Source organism: Hyla sarda, chromosome 3 (assembly GCF_029499605.1).
Source record: "Hyla sarda isolate aHylSar1 chromosome 3, aHylSar1.hap1, whole genome shotgun sequence".
NCBI classification, from domain to species: Eukaryota; Metazoa; Chordata; class Amphibia; order Anura; family Hylidae; genus Hyla; species Hyla sarda.
In genome coordinates, this window is record NC_079191.1 from 366,827,957 (window position 1) to 366,849,902 (window position 21,946).

General features: G+C 44.7%; 1 protein-coding gene across 1 annotated transcript in view; it reads left to right on the forward strand.

The window, feature by feature from the left end:
• Positions 1-21,946, forward strand: part of PNPT1 (polyribonucleotide nucleotidyltransferase 1) — an 80,051-nt gene that overhangs the window by 43,305 nt on the left and 14,800 nt on the right. Inside the window, exons 12-19 of the mRNA XM_056567719.1 lie at positions 1,880-1,976; positions 2,061-2,163; positions 5,201-5,271; positions 11,642-11,678; positions 13,493-13,559; positions 14,507-14,596; positions 16,074-16,127; positions 20,868-20,977. Coding sequence (XP_056423694.1) covers positions 1,880-1,976; positions 2,061-2,163; positions 5,201-5,271; positions 11,642-11,678; positions 13,493-13,559; positions 14,507-14,596; positions 16,074-16,127; positions 20,868-20,977 — 629 coding nt within the window. The remainder of the gene's footprint in view (positions 1-1,879; positions 1,977-2,060; positions 2,164-5,200; positions 5,272-11,641; positions 11,679-13,492; positions 13,560-14,506; positions 14,597-16,073; positions 16,128-20,867; positions 20,978-21,946) is intronic.

Sequence of the window (21,946 nt, forward strand, 5' to 3'; positions counted from 1 at the left end):
TATATTAATGGCCTATACAAAAAATATGGAGAAAAACTGTTCCAGGTTAAACCCCCCCAAAGGACGAGGGGGCACTCCCTCCGTCTGGAGAAGAAAAGGTTTAATCTCAGGGGCGACACGCCTTCTTTACCGTGAGGACTGTGAATTTATGGAACGGTCTACCTCAGGAACTGGTCACAGCAGGAACAATTAACAGCTTTTAAACAGGATTAGATACATTCCTGGAACAAAATAATATTAATGCTTATGAAGAAATATAAAATCTCATCCCTTCCCCAATATCGCGCCACACCCCTACCCCTTAATTCCCTGGTTGAACTTGATGGACATATGTCTTTTTTCGACCGTACTAACTATGTAACTATGTTTTCCCACTGAAATCCTAATGTCACATTAAGAGAGAGAGTGCTAGTCTGTCTATGAATAATATGGATGGCTATTGTAACTTAAAGGGGTACTCCACCCCTAGACATCTTATCCCCTATCCAAAGGATAGGGGATAAGATGTATGATCGCTGGGGACCCCTGCAATAAAGCATGCGGCACCCAACGCTACAAGAGCAGAAACAGGTGGGTGCCGCATGCTATATTGCGGGGGTCCACAGCAGTGGGACCCCCGTGATCAGACATCTTATCCCCTATCCTTTGGATAGGGGATAAGATGTCTAGGGGTGGAGTACCCCTTTAATGGCATGGACTGCTACACCCCTGCAGTAGTTTTTCATTTTCATGTAAACTTAAAGGGGTTATCCAGGAATAGAAAACAATGATGATTTCTTATAATAAGCAAAGTCGTAATACCACACACAACCTGCGGACAGGTGGGGTGCTGTTTTTGGAAGAAATTGGCTCAGTTTTTATATTCTGATGTTTTTATATAACCTCCTTTTAATTTTACTGAACTTTCTTAACTGCACTGTTCAATAAGCATATATCTACTTGCAGTCAGTGAATGTAAACGTTCTTATATGATCTCAGCGGTTAAAAGGATTTTTACTAATATTTTGTCATTAAAAATTCTGATTAAAGGGGTACTTCAGGGAAGAATACATATGGGAAAAAAAAAAAAAAGCACCACACTACCTGGATGTGTTTCCCGTGAATGATCCTGTCTGATATGCATTGTTCCTGTGGCCCCTGTAGTCTTCTCTGGCTGCTATTACATTTCCCTTGAATCGCTGCAGCTCACTCTGAGAGCAGACTCCACCCTCATGCTCTGAGCAGCAGAGAGAAGTTCAGTGTGTGATTGGCTGAACTGCACACACCTCCCAGCACTAATGAGTCATCAGTGCAGGGCAGAAACCATGTGGTCTGTGTCTCAGGAAGGTGGTAGCTGCTTTCAGAGAGGGACTTGGACAGATTGGATGGCTAGATGATGTATTTTCCTCACTCCCTGCATGTAAGTGACAACTGATAAAGGGGACACTGCTCTATATAGCTAATGAATAATATTTAGACAATTAAATTGGTTGATGAGAGGGAAAAGATGGGCTATGGGTTTAGTTCCCTGTAGTACCTCTTTAAGTTAACTAGATAACCACCTTGATACGAGTTTTAAGCTTTATTTATTTAAAAAGAAAGAATCCTTCATTTCTGTAAAGTGTCAATAGCTGAAATCTTTTGATATTTTGTATAACAGTCTATGGGGGAGATTTATCAAAACCTGTGCAGAGGAAAAGTTGACCAGTTGCTCATAGCAACCAATCAGATTGCTTTTTTAATTTTGCACAGATCTCTTTAAAATTAAAAGAAACAATCTGATTAGTTGCTATGGGCAATTGGTCAACGTTTCACTACACAGGTTTTTCAAAAATCTCATCCTATGTATTTAATGTTATTTTTGTACGTGTGCAACCATGTCAACCTTGCTCTCTTTTAGGAAAATTTCCAGATGCGGAATCATTTGATATCATTGAGTCCTTTAATGTTGTGTCAAAAGAAGTTTTTAGAAACATCATATTAAATGAATACAGAAGGTATTGTGTTTCTTCTGCCCCTGTATTTTAATAGACAAGTCATCGATATTCTTTACCATATGGTCCTTTATCATTTTGCTGCAGATGTGATGGCAGAGACTTATCGTCTCTCAGGAATATCAACTGTGAAGTTGATCTTTTCAAACCTCTCCATGGTTCTGCTTTATTCCAGCGGGGGCAAACACAGGTTAGTATTTTCCGCAGCAAGATCTTTCCGATGGAATATAGATTTTGATACGCTACATGATGTAATAGAAGTTTAAAATATTAAACAAACATAAATAGGACTCTTTTTATTTATTATTTTTTTTTATATATGCAGTTACTTGTATGTAGCTAGTCGATAATATGGCTCTGTCATCTGTCAACCATACTGATGTCATGTGACCGCATCACCCAATAGTTCTAGTTGTACTCCAGCTACAGATCAGTAGGTCATCACATTACTGTTTTAGTAAAGAAACCGATAAAAAATGACCACCCCAGTCCTACTGCTGGGACCCCACTGAGAAATAGAAGAGGGGCCTTGAAACACATCTTCCTCTGGTTTCATGCCCGCAGTGAAGAGGAACTAACCAGAACTTGAAGAACCAGATGCATCAAACTGTGTGACCGAAAAACTGGAGAGATTTTGTCCATAACATCCAATTACAGCTCAGCATTTATATCTTAACCCCTTAAGGACGCAGCCCTTTTTCACCTTAAGGACTGAGCCCTTTTTCGCAATTCTGACCACCGTCGCTTTACGAATTACAGTGGTTCCTCAACATACAATGGTAATTTGTTCCAAACGACCCATCGTTTGTCGAATCCATCGTATGTTGAGGGATCCGTGCAATGTAAAAAGTACAGGAAGCTGTACTCGCCTGTCCCCGCCACTCCGGACCAGGTCGTCACCGCTCCCTATGCTGTCCAAGGAGCTCCCGATGCTGACCCGCTGCTCCATTGTCTTCTTCATGATAATCCGGCTTCTTCTGCATCTTCTGCAGGGTCCGGGCCTCGCTTTCTGGTGATGTTATTACGCTGCTGCGCTGGCGCGGCGTGCGTAGTGACGTAATAACGACGCCAGAAAGCGAGGCCCGGACCCTGGAGAAGATGCGGAAGACGCCGGAGGATCGAGAAGTGGACCCGGAGCAGCGGGAATAGGTAGGCGAACCTGCCCGGGATGCTTAAACTGCTATCAGACAGCAGCTTAAGCATTTTGCGCTGTCGGATAGCAGTTAATGCGATGGCCCCGACATATAAAAGCATCGTACGTCGATGCTGACATTGACATGCGATGGCCTCTGAGAGGCCATCGTATGTCGATTTTATCATATGTCGGGGCCATCGTAGGTCGGGGGGTTACTGTAATAACGCGAAATCGCTTTTACCGAATATTCTGATTCTGAGATTGTTTTTTCGTGACATATTCTACTTTATTTTGGTGGTAAATTTTCAGCGTTTCTTGCATCCTTTTTTGGTGAAAAATACCCAAATTTCAAGAAAATTTTGCATTTTTCTAACTTTGAAGCTCTCGACTTGTATGGAAAATGGATATTCCCAATAAATTGTATTTTTATTCACAAATAGAATATGTCGATTTTATGTTGGCATCATAAATTTGGACATATTTTTGCTTTTTGAAAAAATTAGAGGGCTTCAAAGTAGAGCAGCAATTTTCAAAAATGTCATGAAAATTGCTAAATCTGAAGGGACAGATGTAAAAGAACTACAACTCCCAGCATGCCTGGGCATGCTGGGAGTTGCAGTTTGGCCTTCCTAGTGGTTGCCACAGTAAAGATCACTTTACTGTCACTTTCAATTTCCCCCCCCCACCCCCACCATAGATTCCCTACCTGAGCCAGGATCCAGCAGTCTCCAGCGAAGATCGGGGGGTCCCCAGACATCTTCTCCTCCAGGTATAGGCCTCCATCTTCTGTCCATGTTCCCCTCAACATCCAGGGGTGGGCAGAACGGGGGGTTGCCATGGCAACCCATTGTCCTTCTCTGCCATTGGTCAGAATCAGTTCTGACCAATGGCAGGGGATAGGAGGAGATCGCAGCACTGCGACCTCACTCCTAGCCCTCAGGATGATTGGGGCTGTCCCTGACAGCTCCGATCATCGCTATTTTCCGGGTGATCGGGTCACCAGAGACCCGATCAGCCCGGAATAGCAGAAAATCGCATGTCTGAATTGACATGCGATTTTCTGCGATCGCCGACATGGGGGGGGGGGGGGGGGTTTCAGGACCCCCCTGGGCGATGTGCCGGGATGCCTGCTGAATGATTTTAGCAGGCATTCCGGTCCCCAACCGGCTAGCTGCGAGGACCGGAATTCCCACGGGCGTATGCATATGCCCCACGTCCTTAAGGACTCGGTATGCAGGGCGTATGCATACGCCCGGCCTCCTGAACAGGTTAACAAGCTCTGATAAAGTGAAAGCTGAGCTGTGATTGGTTGTTATGGACAAAATCTCTCCAGTTTTTCTCACACATTTTGATGAATCTAAACCATAGTCAAGAAAATATGGTAAATATTTGATGGTCAAGCCTTCACCTTGCCTCTCTGTTTACTTTCTTTAAGGCTAACAGACAGTGCTGTACGCGACTGTTTCCATCAGTCTCTTAGACATTGAATGGAGTGATCACTGATCCATTTAAGCTTATCCTCACTGCAGTCGTGCAGTGACAGGGATCTGGGGCCTAGGACCCCCATTCTGGTGATCTGTGTGACCACCACCAATTGGACATTTAGGACCTATCCACTTATATCAAGAAATTCCTGTGAAGGCATTACGTATGCAAGTGAATATGACTTTAAAATATCCCTTTCAGATTTTAGTCTTTTGTGCACATATTCTTCAGATAACATCCACTGAATTGGGAAATCCTTTTCTGAATTTCCATGCATGTGGATTTACACTGCTGATGTCTGACAGACGTGTGAACATACACTAAATTGATTCTCTGTTGGCAGGAAAAGGATTTTTGAGCATACTAGGTGCTCACACTGTTGTATCCAAAAGATCCAGGCTTTGCTGCACTTTACGCTTTGTTTGCATCTATTGATTTGCAAGGCACATAGAGTATATAGATTTGTGTGTCTTCCTGATCATGTTTCATGTTGGAAAACAGTGCTTGTTGCTGGTCGAAGGGACCAATGATAATGCCTAAAACGTTCACTTCTTTTCTTGTGAATCCCACTTTGTTAATAAATTGATGATTTTTTTTCTTTTATTAGGTGTTCTCTACAGTTACATTTGACTCCATTGAGTCCAGTATGAAAGCTGATCACATTACAACAGCGTTAAGGTAAAACTTTATATTTTTGTCATTTAAAAGTAGGAGAGTAAAAAAAAAAAAATAAAAAAAAAATATGGATGCTTCCTTCTAGATCTAGCGCCATATCTATCAACAGGTTGTGCATGGTATCGCAGCCTGGCCAGATGCACTCAAATGGAGTTGAACTGCAATACTAGACACAACCCATAGATGGGTGTGGTGCAAGTTTTCATTTCCTGTTAGGCTGGGTTCACACATTTTTGCAATACAGTTCCCATGTACATTTTCAATTTGAAAACCATACGGAACCGTATTGAAAACCGTATGCATTGACTCTCCATTGAAAACCGTATGCCAAAAGATGCGTCCAGTTGTGTGTGTTTTGCATTCCATCCAGTTTTGTCAGGTTTTTTCCCATACCCAAAACTGTAGCCTACCACGGTTTTTGGTCCGGGTGAAAAACCGTATTGAAACGTGTAAGCTTTTTTTTAACATAGGAGTCAGTGGGAACCATTTTCACCATGAGGTTTTTGACTTTGCACAGTTTTGTTTCTTGGAATTTCAATCAAACAAGTAAAACTTTATTCATAATGGAATGAAAAGTTAAAAACGTATGTTTTTTTTTTCTTAAAAATACGGATGCAGCCGGACATCATTTTTCAAACCGTATACAGTTTTCAACCGTATACGGATTAAAATTTGTACACACGTTTTGATACAGTTTAGTCAGGTTTTGAGGAATCTGTTTTTCATCAAAAACCTGATACGGGAACTGTATTGCAAAAACATGTGAACCTAGCCTAAGATGCTGCAGTTTTTTTTAAGGATTTTGGAGGCTTTGCTTATCTGGCACAAGGTTTTTAGAAATATTTAGTGTTTACGACTGAGAAGTTGCAATTTTCTTGTTCACTCTCACTCCACTTAGAAGTTATTCAAATAAGTTTTTTGGGAAAATGTGCCAGTCATTGTAACAAAGTGATAAATTTTAAGGATTTGACATCAGCAGAAGGAAAAAAAAAAAAGGGGGTAGGGTAGAAAAGAGAAAAAAAAGGGATTCATTAAAATATTGTCTACATACATGGTAAATTCCTATTTCCTTTTTTTTTTTTTTTTTTATGTGCACAAAAAGCTTGTGCTGCTCAAAATTGTACTTGCCGGCTCCAATCCTCCATTCCTATGGTACCTGCCATCCCCACTGCTCACTACTTCCTGGTCTCTGTATCGACGCAAGTGCCTGCTCAACCAATCGCTGAACAAAACATTAAACAACCGTAGCTAATGATTGGCTGACTAGGCCCATTTTTGTGTCTAGACTGAGACCAGGAAAGGCTGAGCTGTGGGACCAGGCACCATCTCAATGAAGGCTGTTGAGCATTAAAAAAAGGTAAATGCACTTATTATTTTTTTTTTTTTAGCCCAGACTGTCCACATTTGCACATAAAAATCAGTTCTTGGGCAACTTGTGCAATAAAATACATTTTATATCCACTGCAAATACAATTGAGTATGATCTTTCCTTTTGCTCTTGAACTGGAGATATATATTTTTTTTCTCGGTCGCTCTTCATTGTGGGACACCGTACTGATGGGTATATGCTCTTGCCACTAGGAGGCACTGACACTAGGCTCCTCCCTGGCAGGATATACCCGCCCACTGAAAGTGAGGGAATCAGTTTTAGCTAGTGTCAATAGGATGGGCTGTTTAGTTTATTTTTATTCCATTCCTCCCCTTTTGTTTCCCTTTTTCAGGTGGGGGTTCAGGAGCATGGTGCTACTTGTTCCCCCATATGCGACGATGGGGCACAGAACAAAACAGTATGGGCTGTCAACCCCTTATCGCCAACGGCCAGCGCCTGGAGGTTGTACCCTGGGTCCAGGTCCCTCATTTGACCCTACTCGCCCCGCTATATTAGCCTGGTATGATGTAGCAATGTAGCATGGCCATATGCTGGTTGAAGACTTCAGGGTGAGTATGAAAAGATGGAGCCCTGGGTGAGTATGTACTACTACCCCCCTTCCCCCTCTCCCTCCCTCTTGCTCATCCAGGGGTCCCCTTTCTCTGATGTGCCCAGCTCCTCAGCCACCATTCCACATAGTTGTACTGGGCTGGACCCCTCATGGCCTCCGGTGCCATTCTGGAGGGGACAGTCCGGTGGATCTTCCTTCCCCCCTCTTCGGACCACACACTTCTACCCCACATGTATTGCAGCCAGGCACAGTGCCCTGGCCACGTTTTCTTCACCAACGGCCAGAGACTCTATGCTGCTTCCCCAGTTTCAGTCTATGGGGCAGCGGGTCTCCAGTCCCAAGCGGCCGTCAGCTTCCCCAGTGGGGGCATTATCTGCCCGCTTACTACCTTTTTGGGCGGCCAGGTGCAGTGTCCTGGCCGCGTTCTTTATTAGGCTGACCAGAGACCCAAAGCTGCAGACAGCAGGTCTCCGGTCCCACGCAACTGACCGCGTTCTCAGTGCGGACACACCATTCCACTTACTCCTATCTGCTGCGGCCGGGCGCAATGTCCTGGCCGTGTTCTTACAGGCTGACTGGAGACTTGCAGCTGGAGGCAGCTGGTCTCCTGTCCCACGCTTACTCCTATCATTTTGCGGCCAGGCACAGTGTCCTTGTCGGGTTCTTTATAGGCTGACTGGAGATCTTCAGCTGCAGGCAGCGGGCCTCCTGTCCCACGTGTCCGCGACCGCTCTCAGCACTGGCACACCAGCCTGCTTACTGCTCTGGTCCCATGGAGCCGGGCGCTTTCCCGGTAGGCGAGGAACCAGCCACATTTTCCAGCCAGTTCCCCAGCCCCACTTCCTGTAACGATCGCATGGCCGGGTGACGGAGGAGGCGGCCGCCTCTTATACAAGTTCCACCCCCAGTTCTTCCAGTGCGCCCTCCCTTCTCTGCAGGCTGCGCTGTCTGTCAAAATACACACCTGGTCACTCAGACCATTTGGTGGTGGTTGGCGCCCTCTTGTGGCCATGAATTGTATTGTGCCCGAATTTTTCATTGCTTCTTTAGCTCCCCCTTGTAGCAACCAAACGCTATTACAGCCTTGGTCTGTAACATCTGTTTTTATCAGTTTAAAGGGGTACTCCGGTGGAAAACATTTATTTTTTAAATCAACTGGTGCCAGAAAGTTAAACAGATTTGTAAATGACTTCTATTAACAAATCTTTACCCTTCCAGTACATTTTACTGAATATTCTTTTCTTTTTGAATTTCTTTTTTGTCTTGTCCACAGTGCTCTCTGCTGACACCTGATGCCCGTGTCAGGAACTGTCCAGAGCAGCATAGGTTTGCAATGGGATTTTCTCCTGCTCTGGACAGTTCCTGATCGGGCATCAGGTGTACTTGTTCAGCTGGAGGTGTACTTGTTCAGCCAGACTGTCGTCTGCAAGGTCTCCATCGCTGTCGGTCTCCCATATGTAGGCTGTCGTGGGCTTGGTCAGGTTTCCAGTACCTCTCTGCTGGTGTAAGGACTCTGGATGAGGTTCCCTTTAGGTACTTGGGTCTGATGCCAGTCAGTCAGGCTTTCGTCTGCTGGGTCTCTTACACTGCCCTGTCGCTCGTTAATTTGGTCGTACTCCAATATCCCACTTTCTGTAGGGGGGTTCGATGGAGTGACCCTGAGCATTCATGAATCCTATACAAGTCAGCCAGACTGTTGTCTGCATGGTCTACTACTACGTGAGTCCACTACCATACACTTCCCACACCGTGGACAGTAGTTCAGGTTATCCACTGCCAATGTGTAGTTACAAGTGAGTCTCCCCATGTTGCTCCATGGGCCCTATACAATACACCACATACTGCAGGGTTCCCTCCTTTACCAGGTTCCTCCCTACATGCCTGCCGCTCTCTCGGCTGAAGGCTGGTAACCCACTTTCTGTGTGTGGTTCTGTCTGCTGCACCCGGTGAGGCCATGGTCCCTATGCTAGAGAGCCAGACTGTGCCTTCATGGTTTTCTATTCCACCAGGTCACCTTCCACATTCTTGCCGCTCCCGCAGTTACAGTCCAGTGACTAATTTTCCAGGTGAAGTTACAAAGAGAGTGTTTCGGTGGTTCATTGGATGTTTTATACTTGCCGGTCAGACTGTGTCTGCATGTTTCCCGCTCCACATACATCCTTCATCCCTTGCGTCTGCGACAACAGTCCTGGTGCAACATTGGTCTGCTATGGGCATGGTTGTAACAACATGCTGCCAGATTTTTGAATGTCGGCGGTTTCTTTTGCGTCTGCAGTCTTGGTACCCCTCTATCGTGCGGTAACGACGTCTGTATCCCTACATATGCTAGGCCACTCTGGACATGTAGTGTCCACCTTCCCTTCTGTTCAGTGGGGTGTGCCTCGGGCCTTCCCGTGATCTTGTTTCCACAGGTTTACGGCGGTTGAGCACCTCTGTTCTGGCATGGGGCATGGCGGGATGACAGTCGGTTCAGCCCCCCCCCATGCCTCCAGGTATCTGTCCTGGGTTCCTGTGCAGGGTGGTTCAGATGCCGGCTCTGTTGCCTTAGGAAATGACCAGAATGGCTCTGATGACGTCCTTTTGGTCCAGGGTTACACCAAGTTGAGGTGTTCCTCTCAATACTTTGGTTGCTGTGTGCGTGCTTCTTCCATTCGTAGTCACGTCTTTGTATCTTTTGCCCACCACCAATATCCAGATTCCAATCTCTCCTGGGACTCAAATTAGCTCCTCCATTCCTCGATATGTTGTTGCAGAGTTCCTGGGGACTACATCCACCCAGTACTTTGCCTCCTTGCCTTCAGGTGGCCTTTCACTGCTACTATAGTGTCTGGCACTCTTTGGCCATTCCCCTTCCACAGGGAGCTTGGCATGGTCTGGTTTTCATAGCGACCACCCCTTATTTTCCCCTCCTCTATATAGGGGGGTGTACCTGGCTGGACCTTTGTTTTTTGCTGAGAGCAATCAGCTGAGCTGCGCACTTTTGCAGCCTGGCTATCTTCCTGTTTCTTGGTTATCTACTGCTGCTCATACAGACTTGGCACTCTTCTCTGTTGGAGGAGTTTATGCAATCATGTATGGCTCGGCGACAGCCGGTCTAGCACCATTGCTCTCCTCCTCCCTCGGTGCAATCTCCCTGGAGGGGTTTGTTCCTCCTTCCTTGTCTGCATCAGTTGTGCTACACTGACGCTACAGTCTTCTGGAGTAACCTTCCTGTGTTTCGCGGATGTTGGGTTTACTCTACAGGTGTACATCTTCCAGGCAACCTGGGAACCTCCATTTTCCATGTTGGCTGCTCCAGTGTTCCGGGATGCTCCTTTTGGCTGTTTATTTTTACATGTACGTCTTCCTGGTACCTCCAGTTCCCATGTCAGACGCTCCGGTGTTTTGGGATTCCCCTTTTCAGGGCATTCTGCTCCCTTTTTGGCCTTATTCCTTCTGTCTCTTCCTTCGTGGGTCAATGTACTCCTGAGGCGGTGGTCGTTCCGATCATCTGGATTACGCTACCCAAGCTTTTTTTTCGCCTCCCAGGTGCTCGTGGGGGCCCCTGTGATGGGATATTTTGGTCTGCAGCAGTTCCGGTCATTTATTTTCCGCACCAGGCCTCTCCACAGCCAGTCTCCATCTTACTTTCTTGTTTTCCAGTGTTTTTCTGGTCTCCACCTCCCGTACTCTCCTTCTGCTCAGGTGTACACTACTCTCCCTGGCGTTTCTTCCACCATGTTCTCTTGAATCGGTTGACTCTGGATGGGGTTCTCTTGTTGTTTCCTTTTCCATTTTTGTTTCCCAGCCGGGCTAGCCCTCTATCTGGTTTTGTGTTCCTTGGAGTTGATTGCTACCTCCCCCCAGGGATGGTTCCGGCCCATCTGGCTTCCTAGTGACCTTTTCTTGTCTCTCTTCATGGACTTCAACTTTGGAGCCTCTACATAGGACGGTCTCTTCCTTGGCATCCTAGTCCATCTCCATGGACAGGGGATCTTCCAGGAGCTCAGTTTATGGGCCTCGGTTGTCTCTGCCAGGATCTCGTCCACTGGCCTTACGGTCAAGTTGTTTCGGTCTCTGGACTGATTCCCTTTTTGCTGTTGGTTGTTTTTCCCACCCTAGGGGACTGCTTTGGTATGTCCCATTGGTAGAGGTGTCCCCAATGAAAGCTACGAGAGAGAGATTTTTCGGTGAGTACAAAAAAATCTCCTTATATTATTTTAATTGCTAGATAGATGTACATAGTGACAAATCATGTAGTCACACATTTGATCTTTAAAGTGCGCTGTTACATTGAGAGTTTTGTAATTGATGTAAAAGGAGAGAGTGGGCGGCTGCTTACAACATGTAGCCAGCTGATATTTCCATTAGCTCATGTACAAAATCTATCGAAGCAACTTAGAAATTATATTTATTTATTTGACTTTAAACATGTTTTGTTTGTGTTTTTATAGTGGTGTTAAAGCTAAGAATTTTATGCTGCATTACGAGGTAAGATGACGAAGTGTTTAACATTTTGGGGGGAAATCTACTATTGTGTGTGTAAATCAAGTTATTTTTACCCCTGTTTCCCTTGTGCGTATGTCATGTGTCCTTCCCCCACATTTGTCAAAGAGGTGCACATTCTTCATAAATGGCAAAGCAGCTTAGCTGTAGACAAGCCTTTAAGGCCTCATTCACAGAGTGAGATATCCCATAGATGTCACTGCTTTCCCAAATAGATTCCACAGAAAGAATGAACATGTTTGGAGTCCAGAATTTAAATTTCCGCATCAAATGTTTGCACTGCGAAAATTCTGCTTTGTGCTCGGTGAAGTAGAATCTAATTTAAAAAAAAATGGGGGCTTTGTTTTGTTGTTTGTTTGTAAACTGCAAAATGTTTAATAAAAATCTCAGGGAAAAAAAAACAATGGGGGCTTTTGCAATGGAATTTCCAAACTGAATTTTTCCGCAGGAGTTTTCTTGGAAATTCCACCATGTGAATGGGGCCTGAGTGTAGTCTGGGCGGATGCGAGATTGCAAAAAATTTGTGTTTGTGCAAACATTTTGCAACAGTTCAAAAAAGTTGCAGTTGATTAATTACCAATGACTGCAAAAGGTTAACCATGCCACACTGCATTCAAGTTATTTTCTTTCGGTCTTCATGAGTTGCGCAAAAAATGTGCAACCTTTTTTTACCCATTGTGTAAAAATTTGGGACATTTTAACACCAATAAAAGGGTAAAAGCAATGATAAATTCCCCTCTTGTGCATATAAAAAAAAATGTAGCTCACAACACAGCAAGGCGGATAGACACAATGAAGGACTTGTAGTCCCAGAGGGTGCACAGCTTCAGGGGGCTTGACTCACAGTCCCAAAATAATCCAAGGTAAATATGCACGGAAGCGGCACTCCAATAGATTCTTATCCATGTATTTATTCACACTTTCAGCAAGGTGCAACATTTTCATCCTTCAATTTCGATCTTTCTCGTGCTTCCTTACATAAAAATGTTTTGCTTATGTGCAATGAAATGGTTAAAGGGGTACTCCGCCCACGGTCCTCTTTTCCCCTATCCAAACCTACTGTTTAGAATGCCGGGTACGGCATGGGTGCTGCACAGAGATCGCGGGAGGTCCCAGCGGCGGGACCTCCGTGATCATCTTATGTTATCCCTTATCTAAAGTGTCTGTGGACGGAGTACCCCTTTAATTCCTCCTTATATAGAGCAAACAGTCTACAGAGTTGTATAAAGATTGTCATCTCTCACATAATTTCTGCTCCCTAGTTTGGCGTCCAGTCTAATTTCCCAAATTTGGGATTGTGACACAAAGGGGCCTTTTGTATGTGTGTTTGAATTTGAAAAACTATATTGAAAAATCCCACTCAAGGCAAATCCCACACATGTGGGGATGTTCCAAGAATCTGCTGCAGAAATACAGGTATAAAACTCAGATTTCTGTTGTCAATGGGACATTGGGTCTGTGAAGAGTTTCATTGTGATCATTGTAATTCAGTGAAGATAATCCAGCGCTTGTCTCTGTAGGATCCAAGGTAATATTGCATTGCTTTGGATTCATAAATCTGCAGCACATTTAATGCATTCGCTGTTGAGTGTCAGCAGATTTTGCTGATAGACTCTGATGGGGAGTATGTATAAGCATGGGGCTAAAGCTGATGTAGACATGAAGTATTGATTCTGCAGTGACCGCAGATTCAGTCACTATAAACATTTGGGTGTATTGTCCTATCTAAGAGTATAGCATACAAGTTGTACTATAATTGTAGATTGTACCCCACAATCTTACTGTTTTGTGCTTTTCAGTTTCCTCCATATGCTACAAATGAGATTGGAAAGGTCATGGGAATGAACAGAAGAGAACTTGGTCATGGTAAGTAATGATGCATATTACTATATTGTAAACAAAGGGAATCTGTCAGTAGTTTCATGCAGCTCGGAGTCATCGGGTAGTCTGCCAGCCCCGACTGAAACACCTCTCCTTATTTGCATTATCAGGACTGGCAGACCTCCCAATGACATGGCGCTCTGTTTCCAGTGGTTTGGACAGCATGGAACTAGTGATTTAAGGAGTACTCTAAATTTAGAACTAGTGATTACATTTTTACGAAATGTTGACATATCGTAGTTTTGATCAGTGATCATTTTGGCCATAGTCTTCATCTTAGAGCATTCAAGTAATTAAATCTACATGATTGCAATATCCTAAGGGGCAGAAGTTGCTGAGCTTTATTTGTAGTCCAAAAGAGCAGTGTAGAGATGTATACTTATTTATTCATACTATATGAGGAAAGAAGAGCAAAAATAAAGAGGCGCTGGCTCAGAGTTCAACTTCATTTTAGCTATAGGGGGATAGACACCACTGATGAAAACTTTCCACATATCACTGTGACATGTCAGAAATTTGAAAAATAAAATGTTGCCTTTAAAAGCCCCCAAAGTATATTACTAGGCTATGCTAACACTTTTTGATACTTGAGATCCGACCCCAAACAATCCTGAAATAAAAGGGGCTATTTCCCCTGCACACTCGTGTTCTCGTTCATCTGCTTTGCAGCTGTGCTCCATTTAAGTGAACTTTGAAGGTGATGCAGAGCTCAAAAAGGAAAGACTTGAGATCCAGCAAATTTCCAAGAGTCTTTATTGAAACATTTCTTAAAATCAGCAGTTCACAAAGAAGTGTATATGAAAATCGTATGTGGGAAAGTACTTGACACTACTGTTTAAAGTGGGCTCTGATGTGTGAACAACTTCACGAGGAAGTGAAGGAGTAGTAATGTGTATTATTGGATGCACATAAGATTTGTGTTCTCTACCTAGGTGCACTAGCGGAGAAATCCTTAAAACCAGTAATTCCTAAAGATTTTCCTTTCACAATAAGAATAACAGCAGAAGTATTGGAGTCCAATGGTAAGCAAAATATGAATCATACTAAATAAACAGCAACCCTTTGTTTTTCCTCCAGTTTAAACTTTATTGGCTTTCAACTAGCCTAAATGGGTTAATATGATGCTAACGCATACTGTTATTTGTATGGTAATGCTATGTGGTTGGTTTTAGACATATAACTGAAGTCCTTTACATTACACCGCAAGTGGCACTTGTGTAGCTGTGAGACATGAAATATTAGTTAAGCCAATAAGTTGTAACCCCCTTCGTTATAACATGGGTCTCGGCCTACAGACTGTTCTGAACTGTTTCAGTGATATGCCAGGTGTCTTAATGCATTTTTTTTTTTATTTTTTTTTTTTAAAGCTGCATGGTTTTGTTACAGTGTTGACAGATTTTTTTTGCCCCCTCCATTGTTTGTATTTATTTCTTAATTTCAGATGTATTGTGCTGGACTGTTTGCCAGTATTAGTCACACCCGGCCTTTCTTTTCCTTTCATATCTAACCAGTCACATGACACCAACTACTACATTGCACATACAACCCTGGACAAAGCAGTTACCTGCTGATGATGAAAAGCTGCTAGATTAAAAATTGGGGGGAATACATTTCGGAGGCAGCACTATTTACATAGTAGGAAAACTAGTATTTTCATAAGACAGTACTCTATGGGTGATAAGAGTGGAAGCCTTGATTTACCTTTCAGGCAAAAAATGATGGGGAAGGCAAGCAGACTCAGTATTCATGCACACAGTCTAGACTAGCTACCCTGCTAACATTTTCAAATCTTTGCCTCCAACTTCCCGTGTTCTGTCTTGGTCTTTGCTCCTAGAGAGGGAACTCCTTTAACAACAGACAGTGGACAGCAGTTTGCAAGGAAGTGAGACACAAAGTAGTCGAGACTTTAGGGCTGTTTTGTGGGTAGTAAGTTTTTGGTAAATGAAGTGATGAAAAAAAGTGACCAATAAACATGTTGGTCTATAGTGATATATGTTCACTATAGAAATATGGCAGAATTCTAGTATTTATTTTAAAATATTTATTTTTATTAACTACCAAGGGCCAAAAATGTCCAATCCTGTGCTGGAGAAATTGTTCTATACTTTAGAAGCAAGTAGATCACTCCAGGAGCCAGTTTAGGGATTTTTGTTCTTTCTGTCCATTCTCTTGTCTGGTAAAGAAAACTTTCATATACCTCAATTAAAAAAGTATTATATAAAGATTAGCTATCTAGTTCCTGTGGTTTGTCCAGCCCTGGTATAAGCTATTTCAGTGTCTATTAGTGTCCTTTTGGATATTTTATAAAGAAGTTTTTAGGACATTTTGTCACAATCTGCCTATGACAGATCGTAAGAATCTATCCTGGTTGCTGCATACCCACTTTTTTTTTTTTTTTTTTTTTTAAACAAAAACTGTGTAAATGCAAATGATTAGGATATACATTTACTTTTTGATGCAGTCTTTGCTTTTAAACACAATTGTTTCTTTGCTTGTTAGGCTCTTCATCTATGGCATCTGCTTGTGGGGGATCCTTGGCTTTAATGGATGCAGGTAAAAAAGCATTTCAAAGTGGTTATCCTACAGGAGTCTTTTTTTTTTTTTCTAGAACTATGTCCATTGTGTAATATATATTTTTTAAAATAACCTTTACTCACCTCCAGTACTCCCACAGTGCCCATAATATCCTGCTCCGGTACCCAATGCGGTCTTCTTCCTGCTTCCTGGGCCCAGCGAATCACTGGCCGCATCATTGTCCTGACTCTGTCAGTGATTGGCTGAGCAGCTCTATGACATATTGGGCCCAGGCACTAGAAAACACCTTGGTAAGGGTCTAACATGTCACGTTGCCGCTCAGCCAATCACTGACCAAGGTGGGGCACCTGACTCGGCATTCAGACTATCAATTTGCAGGTGACCATAGACTATAATGGAGCCTGTCTAGTGCAATGAGTGTCAGGCTGGGGAGAGAAGCATGCTGCACAAAATACATAAATACATGCCAAAACATTTCTGCAATGCGCACCTATTGTTTTCAATAAGAATACATGTTGCAGTTTACACGGTGACTTGCGGCATACCGTATATACTCGAGTATAAGCCGACCCGAATATAAGCCAAGGCCCCTAATTTCACCCCAAAATCCCAGGAAAAGTTATTGACTCGAGTATAAGCCTAGGGTGGGAAATACATCATCCCCCCCCCTGTCATCATCCAGACCCCCGTCATTAACACCCTCATCATCATCACCCTGTCGTCATCACCCTGTCATCATCCCCCCCCTTCATCATCACTGCCTGTCATCATCCCCTTTTCATCATCCCTTTGTCATCATCCCACACCCCCCCTTCATCATCCCCTTGTCATCATCCCCTTGTCATCATCCCACACCCCCCCCCTTGTCATCATCCCCTTGTCATCATCCCCTTGTCATCATCCTCTTGTCATCATCCCACCCCCCCTTCATCATCCCCTTGTCATAATCCCCCCCCCCCCCCCCCTTCATCATCCCCTTGTCATCATCACCACATGTCATCATCATGGTCTTCAACCTGCGGACCTCCAGATGTTTCAAAACTACAACTCCCAGCAAGCCCGGGCAGCCATCGGCTGTCCGGGCTTGCTGGGAGTTATAGTTTTGAAACCTCTGGAGGTCCGCAGGTTGAAGACCACTGCGGCCTTCGACATCATCCAGCCCCCTCTCACCCCCGTTAGTTCTGTACTCACCTCCACTCGGTGCTGGTCCGGTGCTGCAGGACTGTCCGGTGGGGAGGTCGTCCGGTGGGATAGTGGTTCCGGGCTGCTATCTTCACCGGGGAGGCCTCTTCTCCGCGCTTCGGGCCCAGAATAGAGGCGTTGCCTTGACGATGACGCAGAAGGACGTTGGTAATGAACGTCCCTCTGCGTCGTCGTCAAGGCAACATGACTATTCCGGGGCCGGGCCCGAAGCGCGGAGAAGAGGCCTCCCCGGTGAAGATGGCAGCCCGGAACCACTATCCCACCAGACGACCTCCTCACCGGACAGTCCTGCAGCACCGGACAAGCGCCGAGCGGAGGGGAGTACAGAACTAAAGGGGGTGGGGGGTCTGGATGATGTCGAAGGCCGCAGTGGTCTTCAACCTGCGGACCTCCAGAGGTTTCAAAACTACAACTCCCAGCAAGCCCGGACAGCCGATGGCTGCACGGGCTTTCTGGGAGTTGTAGTTTTGAAACCCCTGGAGGTCCGCAGGTTGAAGACCACTGAGGGCGGAGAGTTCACTTGAGTATAAGCCGAGGGGGGTGTTTTCAGCATGAAAAATCGGAGTATATACGGTATATTATTTTGTGTGCACATTTCAACCAAGTTGCATTAAAATTGGAATAACCTTCCTGAAAATGCCATTTGAGGTGAAGACTATATGCACCCTTGCTGCTGTCTTCTGGGTGTTTTTTGCGCCGCTCTGCTTATCAAGGAGGAGATTAATTTTTATGAGCTGGGCGGGACCCAGAACACAGCGACAGTCTTCAAACCCTCCCCTGGTTTAGTTAGGAGTTAATTTGCATATTGAAAGATTGTGCTATATCTCAGGAACAGCTGAACGGATTGGACTAAGGAATATATATCTTTTTACTCGATCACCCACACTTACAACCTGTATATTCAGGTTAGTGGGGTTGATCCATCTGTCAGTTTCCCTTTAACCTGTTGGGGACGAAGGGCATATGCATACGCTATTGCATCCTGGTACTTAAGGACGAAGAGCGTATCCATACGCCCATGGGAATTTCGGTCCCTGCCGCGCGGGGACCGGACCGGGGTGACTGCTGATATCTATCAGCAGGCACCCCGTGCAAATGCCTAGGGGGTCATCAGAATCCCAACCCCCACCCCCCCACATGTCGGCGATCGGCGCAAATCGCAAGTGAATTCACGCTTGCGATTTGCGCCGATTACGGGTCTATGGTGACCCGGAATATAACGGGGATCGCGGTTGTCAAAGACTACCACGATCCCCTGAAGGGATAGGAGTGAGGTGGCAGGGGTGCCACCCCTCCTATCCCTGCTATTGGTGGTCTAGACGCGACCACCAATAGCAGATCGGGAGCGGGGGGGGGGGGGGGGTTTACTTTCATTTTCCCCGTCCTGCCAACCCACAATAGGCGGGGCAGAATGGGGGACCGAACGCCGACGTCCACTTACCCCTCCGGGCGACTGTGATCGGCAGACGGCGACTGAGATCGACGTGCGGCAGAAGAGGACGGCTCCCTGGATCCTACGGAAGCCAGTAAGTTGCCTAGCAACAACTGGAGGGCTACAGTGGTCTCTAACCTGTAGCCCTCCAGATGTTGCAAAACTACAACTTACAGCATGCCCAGACAGCTGTTTGGGCATGCTGGAATATGTCGTTTTGCAACAGCTGGAGGACTGCAGTTTGAGACCACTATATAGTGGTCTCTAAACTGTATCCCTCGAGATCTTGCAAAACTACAACTCCTAGCATGCCCAAATAGCTCTTTGCTGTCTGGGCATGCTGGGAGTTGTAGTTTTGCAACATCTGGAGGGCTACAGGATAGAGACCACTATATAGTGGTCTCAAACTGCAGTCCTCCAGCTGTTGCAAAACTACATATTCCAGCTTGCCCAAACAGCAAAGCGCTGTCTGGGCATGCTGGGAGTTGTAGTTTTGCAACATCTGGAGGGTCACAGTTTGGAGATCACTGGGCAGTGGTCTATAAACTGTAGCCCTCCAGATGTTGCAAAACTGCAAATCCCAGCATGCCCAAACAGCTGTCTCGGCATGCTGGGAGTTGTAGTTGCGTACCTCCAGCTATTGCATAACTACATCTCCCAGCATGCCCTTTGGCGATCAGTACATGCTGGGAGTTGTAGTTTTGCAACAGCTGGAGGCACACTGGTTGGTAAATACTGAGTTAGGTTACAGAACCCAACTGAAGGTTTACCAACCAGTGTGCCTCCAGCTGTTGCAAAAGTTTTGAAACAGCTGGAGGTTTGCCCCCAATGTGAACGTACAGGGTACATTCACACGGGCAGGTTTACAGTAAGTTTCCCACTTCAAGTTTGGGCTGCAGTAAATTCGCAAACTCCTAGCAGGGAACTTGCTGTAAACATCCGCCAGTGTGAATGTACCCTAAAAACACTACACTACACTAACACATAATAAAGGGTAAAACACTACATATACACCCTCTTACACTGTCTCCCCCCCAAATAAAAATGAAAAACATATTGTACGGCAGTGTTTCCAAAACGGAGCCTCCAGCTGCTGCAATACAACAACTCCCAGCATTTCTGGACAGCCACGGACTGTCCAGGCATGCTGGGAATTTAGCAACAGCTGGAGGCACCCTGTTTGGGAATCACTGGCGTAGAATATGTAATCCCTAATTTAGTCCTCAAATATGCATGGCGCTCTCTCACTTCAGAGCCCTGTTGTATTTCAAGAAAACAGTTTAGGGCCACATAATGGGGTATTTCCGTACTCGAGAGAAATTGCACTACAAATTTTGGGGGGCTTTTTCTCCTTTTACCCCTTATGAAAAGGAAAAGTTGGGGGCTACACCAGCCTGTTAGTGTAAAAAAAAAAAAAATTTTTCCTTACAAGCGGAGAGCTTCAAAGTTATAAAAATGCTAAATTTGCTATTTTTTTCATAACATTTTTGAAATTTTCATCAAGAAATGATGCAAGTATCGACGAAAATTTACCACTAACATGAAGTATAATATGTCACGAAAAAACAGTCTCTGAGTCAAATTTATAAGTGAAAGCATCCCAGAGTTATTAATGCTTAAAGTGGTCAGATTTGCAAAAAATGCTTCCGTCCTTAGGGTCATAATGGGCTCCGTCCCCAAGGGGTTAAATACAGAGGTGTAATTTATTGTCTATGTCAGGTCAGATTTATGGCCTCCACTGACTTGTGAGTATGAGCTGCATTGTTCTGAACATTCTGCAGTCATTTTGTGCATATGGTAGCGGTTCTACTATAGGTCATATGAGGTTTTTGGGTGTGTCTGATCCAGTGTATCAAGTATTTGTTACTGAGAACAGGAAATAAATTTGACACAAATGCAGGTCTTGCATTTGTGTAGTGTTTTTTCTCTTCTGTGTCCAATTTACATATCACTGGTATCAGCTAATTCTTGCAAGAGATTAACATTTTACATTATTTGTAACATTTATTAGGCCTCCCCTATCTCTCATTGGATCTTCAGTGAATGAACCCAGCTAGAGTTATAAATGTCGACCTTATGTGTATTCAGTTTTACTGGTGCTAAATTTGTGTTGTAATTTATAGGAGTACCTATATCTGCTCCTGTTGCTGGAGTTGCAGTTGGTTTAATTACAAAATACAGCCAAGAAAAACCTGGCGAAATTGATGATTATCGGATACTGACTGATATACTAGTAAGTACAACATCTTTTGGTACTGTATCTTAAAGAGGAGTCAACAATCATTTTATAGCTTAAAGCGTTCCTGTCAGATGCCACAAAATTTTTTATAAATAAATAAGTGTTACTCAGTACCCAATCCTGACCATGTAAATCTTATTTTTATGCCTCTGTCACCTATATTTATGATAAAAATAACGCTTTCTTGGTCGCCCATCATTGGGGGACACAGATAGTGAAGAGTATATGCTGTTGCAACTAGGAGGTGCTGACACTAAGAAGAAAAAGTCAGCTCCTCCCTGGCAGGATATACGGCCCACTGGAAGTGAGGTAACCAGTTTTAGCTACTGTCAGTAGGAGGCAGGTGCAGGTCTGGAATTCTCCAGACCTGGTCTTTTTGATGTTATCTAGTTAGGGCTGTATTTAGGTATTTTCTTCCTTTTTGTTCCTTGTTTTCAGGTGGGGGTTCAGGAGCATGGAGCTACCTGTTCTCCCATATGCGAGGAAGGGGCACAGGACATAGAGTATGCACTGTTAACCCCTTCTCACCAACGGCCAGTGCCTGGTGTAGTACCTTGGGTCCGGGTCCCCATTCAGTCCCTGCTCGTCTAGCTTATGCAGCCTGGAATGATGCAGGCGACAACTAGCTGGCTGAAGACATCTAAGGGTGAGTATTTCGGGATGAGGTAAGTATTCCCTCTACCTGTACCCCCCCCCCCCTTTTCTTCTCCCTTCCTGGGCTCCCATACCTTAGGGCCCCATAGGGACCATGCTGCTTTCCTGGTCTCCACTCTTTAGGTTTTTCTGACACCTTACACTGGGGCTGGGAAGCAAGGGAGCTGGGTATCTTCAGGCTTAGGTGCAGGAGTTCTCACTGCCCGTTCATCCTGGGGGTCCCCCTACAATAATGGTTTCCCGCCTTCAGTCTGTCTTAGTTTGGAGGGGTATGTGGCGAGCAGCCGACTTATACAGGGCAACGGGAGC